Source organism: Glandiceps talaboti, chromosome 1, assembly GCF_964340395.1.
Source record: "Glandiceps talaboti chromosome 1, keGlaTala1.1, whole genome shotgun sequence".
Taxonomy (NCBI): Eukaryota; Metazoa; Hemichordata; class Enteropneusta; family Spengelidae; genus Glandiceps; species Glandiceps talaboti.
In genome coordinates this window covers 27,374,050-27,383,835 of record NC_135549.1, presented here as the reverse complement: position 1 = coordinate 27,383,835, position 9,786 = coordinate 27,374,050, and the positions used below count along the sequence as shown (strand labels likewise).

At 37.4% G+C, this 9,786-nt stretch overlaps 1 protein-coding gene across 1 annotated transcript; it reads right to left on the bottom strand.

Moving 5' to 3' along the window:
• Window positions 1–552: 552 nt before the first annotated feature.
• LOC144440499 (uncharacterized) lies at window positions 553–9,462 on the bottom strand. The gene is made up of 5 exons (XM_078129884.1): window positions 9,278–9,462; window positions 9,058–9,136; window positions 7,770–7,827; window positions 2,968–3,264; window positions 553–1,452 (listed from the first exon to the last, which is right to left on the bottom strand). The coding sequence occupies exons 1-5, from the start codon at window positions 9,325–9,327 to the stop codon at window positions 1,388–1,390; spliced, it is 549 nt and encodes a 182-aa protein (XP_077986010.1). The 5' UTR covers window positions 9,328–9,462; the 3' UTR covers window positions 553–1,387.
• Window positions 9,463–9,786: the final 324 nt, after the last annotated feature.

Here is a 9,786-nt window from a genome sequence, read left to right as displayed (position 1 = left end):
TTGGTACTGACTCAAACTCAACTCACTGAGGTAAAAGCCAGGTGTCCCATACACAATAACCGTTGTGGCAGCGCCCTCCATGGTAGGTTTATGGCGATATATACCGATTCAATCTTTACAAAAAAGTATTTTAAATATCCGTGCCAGGGGCAATGTTCCTAATACGCACCTCTAAGAATGTGTAATAGCACATTGCAGTATTATCATCAAATAGTGTTGCAAACCATCACATGCAAATCTAATTTGCCATGTGAAACATCGCGAACATGGTAGACAGAGTTGACACACAATATCTATATACGAAATATTCACGTGTGTGTGTCATCGTATGTTAGTTTCATCAGGGACATATCTCTTCCTTGTCTGTGGTTTCCCTAACACTCTTCGTACAGTACAAATCATTCATATGGTCTTGACTTTCGTGAAATGCCATACCTCAAGTTTTAGTCAAAACGCACACCCATTATTCTTCGAGGTATTCATTTTTTAAAAACATACTTACGCAATACGTCTGAATATTTTCGTTGCAAACCAGATTTAATGGTGTCTTCAAAATTAATTTGCATAAATGATACCGTATTTACATTTTTTTTTGTATAAGAAAATTCGAACAGTATTAAAATCAGGGTTCGGCAAGGCTCAAATTCCCCCCATCTGGAAATGTGCTTAGAATACGAGTAGTGACTCCAGAATTGAGTCGTCTCAAGACTAACATACAGTAATGAATGGGTCTAGGTCCAATGAAAGTGAAAGACAGTTTTTTTCAGTTAACACACACTATTCACACAAAACAAGGGTTTCCGTTGCCGTGTACACTGTTGGCGTGTACACCGTTGCCGTAACTGAGAAACCATGATTCCTAACGAACAAGACTCGACACACACCAGTCTTAGATTTAAGAGTCGGATCAATAGCGCCACCAACGGTTACGGTGTGAAACCACTGTTCGTAACTTATCGAAACACGGTCAACACTAAAAAAAGGATATTTCGCAGTGTCACTACAACTCTACGTTTTTCCCCTGTATTGGCTTTTTTGATTTAATATGCTGAAAATATTGTTCGAAGCATGTAACTTGCTTTGTATCAAATACATAACATTCCTAAAGAAAATCCCCTGATGTCCCCACAAAGTCCCACCCTATCGCCAACAACTACAGTTGGCTGGTCAAAGACACGGCTATAACATCATGACGTCATGAAATACTAGGAGAACTGAATAAACATCCTCACCCCGAGGATCAAGTGGCGATAACATATATCTTCGTTTATAGAGAGGGTTATAGTCCAGATTAACTCCCCTCGACAAATAAATAAAAAAAATGTTTGTTACGTTGGTGACAATACAAAAGGAAATGAACGCTATTTTACTAAACGGGAGAATAAGCTTAGGTCCGACAAGCACTTCCAAGTCCTAGCACAGTACAGGCAGCTCCAATTCCATAACGACCATCTGTGAAGAGATTAGATAGATTTTTTTATTATCAATTTGACGATGGAGATAAGTAGTTGTGTGATAAAATCACAGTACTGACTTTGTCACAAACAATGGTGGTCAATGACATTATCATTTAGAATACTGCGGGGCTTTTTTTCCCAAAGCGAGTCAAAGCTATTAAATGAACTATCAAGAACAGTGAGCCTGAAATCACAAGGTTTCATGTTGAGATACACACAGTAATAGAGATGACACACAGCAAAATGCTCCTAAAAATTAAAACTTAAGAATAACTTGTTAAAGGCTGTATAACCAATCAGCCTCATTCAGTCGGTCAAACTAACCATCCATCAAACTGTCTGTCTGTTTGTTCGTTTGTGTTTCTGTGCACAATGGCAGTTAACCAAACAATTTATATCTTTCACTGTCAATCAATGCGTCGTCAATTTACCAATCAGTCAGTCAGTCAGTCAGTCAGTCAGTCAGTAAGTCAATCAACAGATGACCTCTCAGTGTTTCAATACTCAAAATAAATCAATTAGTCGCATTTGTAAGTATATAGCTTTGGCAACAGTTTTACTATGCTTTCATTTGTTTGGCGTTCGAGTTGAATAACTTTGAAGTCGTGTTTGATTAAATCAATATTTAAGTCATACAGTCCCAGTCTGTCTGTCTGTCTGTCTGGTTGTCATGGTGACACGACTGATCGAATAAATGTGCCCTAGTTTGTCTATCTGTCTACGTGCGTTTGTGCGTGCATGTGTGTGTTTGTGTGTCGACCAGTCAGTCAAAAGAATGTACCATGAAGGAAAACATGGCCTTTCGTGAAAGTTGAGTTACTACAAAACATAGCGAAAATCGAGAATTGGGTAGTCGCTTTTATAGAGACGTTATTCTCTAAAATTGAAAACTGTGTAGTGTACTGTATACTACATACACCACTTTAACCTCAATAGGCACAAGCTGAGTTAGTACAATGTATACCAGTTTTCGTATCCCCCCCCCCCCCCCACAGATTAAAATAAAAGATACCAGCTCCCGTTTTATTCTGGTTACTGTTTAAAAAACGCACTTGTGTCATTGGCAGAATAACTGAAAATAACTGAAATCTGTATTCAGTATAATACATAAACGAATCGATGACGTCATTTATGATACGTATACTAAAATGTTGAAGAAACCGTGATTTTGTTATCAAATGTGCTAACAACGACAGAATCACACACTCGAATTGGGCTGACATGATTTTTTTTTCTCATTTCCTCTCTAATCTGTTAAAAACTAAATGTAAATCGTGTATTGGTACATAGTATGGCATAAAACTAATATATCCCACACACGGTTTTTGTCCAACTTTCTCAAACTGTCAAGACCACAAAATAAGATTTCAGTACCACAGAAGGTATACATACATGTCAACATTACTGGAATATTGCTAAATTGTAAATATTTTCACTAGCGCCAAAAAGTTATAAACTCAGCTTGTGCCACTTTAAATGACGTTTTTTAGTAGTTTTGGCGGGAACTTACATTTGGTTGGTTTTGGTCTATCCATTGGCCAGTATTTAAAACCTTGTTTTGCCCTGTCGTTGTATGTTGTGGTGACGACTGCAGTGCTTGGCCTTGCCTTAGGTCTTCTCAACGCATAGTAACCTGGTAATTGTCCATTTAAACCGTGTGTAACTTGTTCATCGAAGACTCTATCCGTGTATTGACTCACTGTACCGTCTCCATTGTACCTGAACGTTGCTATTGCTGGAGGGGCTGACTTCGCCCTAGTTTGGGTGGTGTAGGTGTTCGTCTTCCTGTCGTATCTGTTGGCAATTGCTGTCGAACCAAATCAATGAAGAGTAGTTAAAATACGTATACAATGTGCCACAGTCCCTTTTATCACGATAGAGGGACTGTGTTGAAACTCAGCTACCTGTGTATCGTTATAGGGTTATAAAACACGAAGATAGCTTGAATTTCAAATCCATATGGAATGAGCTATCTGTGTGAGATATATGTCTGTCTGTCTCTGTGTCTATCTTTATGTTTGTGTGTCTATCTACCTATCTGTTTATGTCTGTGTCTGTCTGTGTCTCTCTATTTATTATATGTCTGTCTGCCAGTCTGTCTGTCTGTCTGTCTGTCTGTCTGTCTGTCTGTCTGTCTGTCTGTCTGTCTGTCTGTCTGTCTGTCTGTCTATTTATCATCTGTCTGTCTGTCTGTCATGAATATAGAGAACTTAGTCGTGTATGAAAATATGGTCCAACAGACGAGGAATATCACACCATATAAATGTCATGGTAATATGTACGAAGGTAAAGGAGGCTAACACCAAGTTCACGGCACAAATGCTTTTCGAAATGATAAATCTAATTTTGAAGGTCATATTTTTAATCCTTTTTTTTTTCGTGTAGAAGCTACGGTTTGCTATATCTTATTCACCAGACTAACGGGTAAGCTTAATGTAAACACATAATAACAGTGTTCGTGTCTACAGGGTAAAATTAGAATGATAAAGTGTGGAAGCTATTACTATTATTGCGACGTTGATAGACTGAAGCCATTCCATTATTAAAGGTTTCTAGTTATGTAACTAGTACGCTGTGACCATGGTTACAGCTCATTTAAATTTAAAAACACTTCAAATCGGTAATGTTTATCGCATTTATTGTTTGTCGACACGAAGGTTATTTTGCGGACATCGTGTACTCACAATAAGCCTATTGTTTCAAATTGGTGATAAATAACAAAGTGTCCGTATTAAAATGTAGTTTGGTGTCATAAAGGTCAGACAGACAATTTAAATACACATTAGTTGTATTAACTTGCGGCCACGTAAATTTTTCAGATATTTACTAGTTCTTGAAGATGACCTAATCTCCAAGTTATTTGTGGGGGTTGTTATTATACTATGTATCTTTGACGGTCTCGTAACCCGAATTTAGAATTGGTTGTCGTTTTTATGTACATTCTTCCCGTTTGTAGAACTTGAAATGTTTCTTGTGTTCGTTGATTGTCATGGAGGCATTAAACATTAGCAGCCTATGTGCAGAAAACCGACAAGTAATGTCGGAAGGATTGACCTTAGTTCTACCCATGAATTTTTTGTGTTTTTTTTCATCATCGGGAAATGTTCCCATATTCAACAAACAAACAAACAAACAAACAAACAAACAAACAAACAAACAAACTCCATTTCAGAGACAGAAACTTCAAGAAATATTTCCTTTGCTGGAAAAGTATTTTAATGAGCCGGGTTTAGGAATAAGAGTCGAGCACTTCGTACACGATACCAGAATACATTGAAGACAATACATCATTTGGAAACTGATTTGTATTTTCAACACAAAATACCCAGCAAACACGAGGAGAGGAGAAGGAGTGCTGACGAATATTTGTGTTAAAAGTTCTCGTATCTCATAAAAGATTTGAAACTGTATTCTTGACAAGGAATTTCAAAGCGTTTTGATGAAACGTAATTTAGCGTTATCTTGTTTAAAGTCGCGTATAATTTAATGTTATTATTTGTAAACGAAATAAGTATTATGAATAGTATATCTTATATTTTACAGGATATACACATGAAAAGACGACTTCGTAAAATATAACCTGTCTGAATTTTGAAGTTGGGAACTTAATATTGTGGCAGGCAGAGTATTTGGGCCCAGTATGGCCTGGAAAGAGAGAGTGGTCATAAACTTCGAAAGCTAAGGTTATCTAGATCTTTGTTTTTCGATCAAAAAGTAAAATATGAAGAACAATTTCAGGACCGTCGAGGTTTTAAACATGATCAGCAGTTCATACTTCATACTTGAAATAAATGAGAATGATTATTACAAGTCACTGTGATATGTTGTTTGATCTGATGTCACTTGGGTCACCTTGACCACCAATGTGTCTGTCCGCTGATATCCACAATAACATGGGATCTCTATTTATTCTAAACAAAACCAATAAGTTTGTTTAACCTAAACTCTGTTTTTACTGTATTTTCAGATTAATTCCATACATCGGACTTTTAAATACATTATACACAAGGTTTTTAAAAAAATGTACTCGATTCTAATCGTCAAAGTTTGTATTTGCTGTTATAGTAACTACCCACGTTTACTACCCATAAATAACGGGGGGGGGGGGTCATCTCTAATTTATCGTTGGTTTTGTTTCTCATCACAAAGTCAGACCTTGGCTTGGTCTACACCCTAAACATACCTACGAGGGAACACCAAAGTACCTTGACAACAATGAATAGTCGGGTTTTATTGGCTACTGTATTATTTATTGATATGAATAAATCAACTAACAGGAAAAATGAATAAATAAATAAATAAACAAAAGACGGTACGGTATTAGTCATGGTCGTAACTCAATAGCAGTGAATAACTGATGACGTCATAGTTTCATGGTACAAATGGACCAGTTGATTAAAATGCATGTACCTGTTTCGTTCTGCTATGCAAAGCTTTAGCTTATTACTTTTTATTGATTACCTACTTGTATTAACTCTACTAAAACCCAAACATCATCAAGACGGAGAGACGCTCATTTACATGTCAATATACACAAACTGTGATCAAGGGCATATACATAAGCATGAAGCCATACCTAAACACACACACACACATATACAGACACAGACAGACAGACATACACATACACTGTATATATACGTGTACAAGGTACACACACGCATACATACACGCACGCACGCACGCATACATACATACATACATACATACATACATACATACATACATACATACATACGCACACACACATACATACATACATACATACATACATACATACATACATACATACATACATTACATACATACATACATACATACATACACGGCATGGATACAGGCTACGTAACCTTTTGAGTTTCGATGGTGGGTTTTTTTTCAAATATTCTTACGACATTGAAATCTAAATAACGTGTCAATTTTGACACAAATAATTTGTTTGTTGACAAAATGAATTTTGAAATCGCCCCAGTCTGAGTTACCAAGTATCCAGTATCATCAACCATCCATGTCACATTGTGTGTCTGGTTCAGATTTCTTGCTTAATAAATGTTAGTGTATGTTACTTATTTCGTATTTAGTCCAAAAGTGTGACCTTAGTTTCAAACTGCACTGTCATTTTAAACGTTTACATGTTTATGGCAACGATATATACAAACAATGTGATTAATCACACGATGACATTTTTCCTTGAAAATCATTTCATTTTATACCACACTTGTGTGACAATGGCTAGTTTATGTTTTTAGTTTTCATATACTACATACATGAGTCATGACATAGTCATTATTACTGGTACAATACCTATCTAATCTGACTACTAACTCTTGATACATTGTGTTGTCACGATTCCAACCACGATATTACTCACGTGCCAAGGGTCGAGTATGTTGAACAAACAGTAATAATGATGGCTCTTATCAGTAACTACGACCTAAGTAACTATATCGATCTCATAGACTGTTTGCACTGCAATGTGCCGCCACAAGGTCGATTAGTAGCCAGGTCGTGAGAGTCTAAATTTTATCTGCAAACTGGGGTGAATAACACTCATTTTTGTTATGTTTTAAGCAGTTTTGTTTCTTTGATCATCTTGTGCCTTATGTTACACGCAGTCCAAACCTGCGAATATTTAGTTGTTTCAGCATTTGTTCCTATTTCCTTTCTAGTCAGTTGCCCAAGCTGTGTATTTGATATGATAAACCCCCTTTGTCACCCACTCACTCACTCACTCACTCACTCACCTACTCACTCACTCACTCACTCACTCACTCACTCACTCACTCACTCACTCACTGTCTCTCTGTGACTAGTCCGTATTTCTGACTGTGTCTCTGTCTTCCCTGTCTGTCTGTCTGTCTGTCTGTCTGTCTGTCTGTCTGTCTGTCTGTCTGCCTGCCTGCCTGCCTGCCTGCCTGCCTGCCTGTCTGTCTGTCTGTCTGTCTGTCTGTCTCAGCATTTTGACACTCAGGCTTATAGGACAGAGTCCATTACGGAATACATTTTGGGGGTAATGTTTTTTTGATAAACATAAACCCAACCTTTCATTATGTTGACGTTCAAACGACTGAAGGACAAACTGGAGTGTTTAACCATTAAACCCAAACATTTCAAACAAACCTTAGTACATAGAGTGACATATTTTAGTTGTCTATATACCGATGAAATCAGCAGCGTGCAATATACATGTACTACCACAAACGCACTGTGATTTAATTGCACATACATAGAATGTTCTAAAATAGGACACACAAAGAAAATGGCGAACAATGAGAAATAGAAGAATGCTCGAAGTTGTAGTACCGTACTTACCATTGTATGGATTACGCAGTGAATTTCCGTTGTCTAAGTTAACATTAAACGTGGTACACTGTGAAAAACAAGAAAGCATTGTCAATCAATCAGACGTAGTGAGGTACGTTGTCGGCTGCAGTTTTTGGCGAATGATAAACTCAGTAAACCGAATGGCGAACAAATCAACCAAGATAGGAGACAATAAAAATGTTATATAGGTCAACGTATACATCATTTTTAGTGATTCAAACAAGAAATTACTAAAATCTCATGATAAAGTGGACGAGATATAATTTATGATATTGACAATTTAGCGCCAAATTGACTGTTGACCTTTTAAGTTCCGGGTTCAGGTTTTCAGATAGTCCTATATGTAGTTGTATGGTTACTGTGTTTGAATCAACTTTATCATAATGTGGCCATATAGATAATTAGAATTGCCCATTTACCATAAAGAAGTTATTAAAATTAAATAATTGATGACCAGTGAGTAATGACACTTCTAGTATAGAAATCTGCATTATATGGCTGGCTGTACACTAAATCGAGAGTCGTGTTTCGTGAACAAGGTGTTAATGACAACTACAGACGAAGGTGTGTGTCCTTCATATTGAATTTAAGGATTACTAAACAACCCAGTCATCCTAAATATTTGGCCATCACACACCGTGGCAGTATGCTAGTCTATTTGCTGTTGAGGACAAAAACATTTGTTTATCTAGCTTCAACAATTTCTTACATCTCACCAACCACATGTGATTACAGTTGCGGACATGGAGCTTAAAGCTTAGATGGGTTGTTTACATGCGCAGTGGTGATATAGATATACAATATAACATTACTTCGTTTAGCTTTAAATTTTTGGGACACTCTTTACTTTCTGTTTCTTAAATTATCTTTCAAAAGCAACACAGAGTAGCTAGGAATACAGTCAGCATGGATATAACACAGACAACACATCAACCACCTGTTGATTCCATGTCCCTATATACATGCACATGTAATTGTCGCGGGTTCCATATTGACATACTGTCGTCAACTTTTTGAAGTCACTACACAGAACTTCTCAAATTTCCTAATTTCCATTGAGAACGTCAACACGAGAAACGCAGCTCGCACACTGAAAGGTGATCATGTTTGTGGTATGTATATTGGACCAAAAAAATGTCGTAATAAATGAATAGCTCTGGATGTACTTCACACGTAATGATTTATTCAGAGCACACGTCTTGACAACCATTGTTGGCATCGGCACTTGGTGTCTTCGATATTGTTAGGAAAGGGATATTGAACTTAATAAAACTACCTTAATTTTCATTTTGCTCCAGTGGTCCGTGTTTGCCTGTGGAAGCTTGACTGGTTCATGCCGAGACCACCAAGTCATTCTGAAATAAAAATTAAATGGGCATGTGTTTAGTTGTATGGAGCACGCATCATGGAAGCCATATTATAAACTGTGTTTAATTAACATGACAGACAGCAACGGAGACATACATATCGAGTGGCAAGAATCACACAGTACTTACTCCGACTTTCTCGGAAAAGTTGGCTTCAGGAGATCGTAACTGGCAGGCATTGTGCTAGTTAACAAGCGTTATGGCCTGTTGCGCTCAGGTTGAAACCAATGTTACAGCTGAATCACCAACAACTGCACGATGTGGACGGGGTAACTAACTGTCAGAATATAATGCATAGCATAGCGGTCCAGCGGAGCTCCTCATTTGCATAACAATGCATGGTTACTACAACAAAGCGGGCTTAGGGAAATGAGCAATGCGACACTGTGCACTGCAGAATATCCGTCCAGGTAGTAGGGTAGTCGTCCTGGGACAACACAACAGGTAGCGAAAGAATCCGATAAACACAATGCAAAGGGGGCGATCAATGTCTTATTTATCGCCAACAAAAACTTTAATACAAACTTTTATATTGTGTGAAAGTTCATACACAATGGTGTTTTTGTCCGACATCATCCTTCTCATTTGTGAGTGTATCGGAAGGTCTCAAATTCCCTTTCTATCATCGCAGCTAGGCC

What these genes read in the sequence shown, in the direction of transcription:
- LOC144440499 (XM_078129884.1), bottom strand. Translation starts at nt 9,327, where the DNA reads ATGCCTGCCAGTTACGATCTCCTGAAGCCAACTTTTCCGAGAAAGTCG. An exon ending in ACTGCGTAATCCATACAATG is followed by an intron (nt 3,265 to 7,769) that starts GTAAGTACGGTA and finishes TTGGTTCGACAG; the next exon opens with CAATTGCCAACAGATACGAC. An exon ending in TAGACCAAAACCAACCAAAT is followed by an intron (nt 1,453 to 2,967) that starts GTAAGTTCCCGC and finishes ATCTCTTCACAG; the next exon opens with ATGGTCGTTATGGAATTGGA.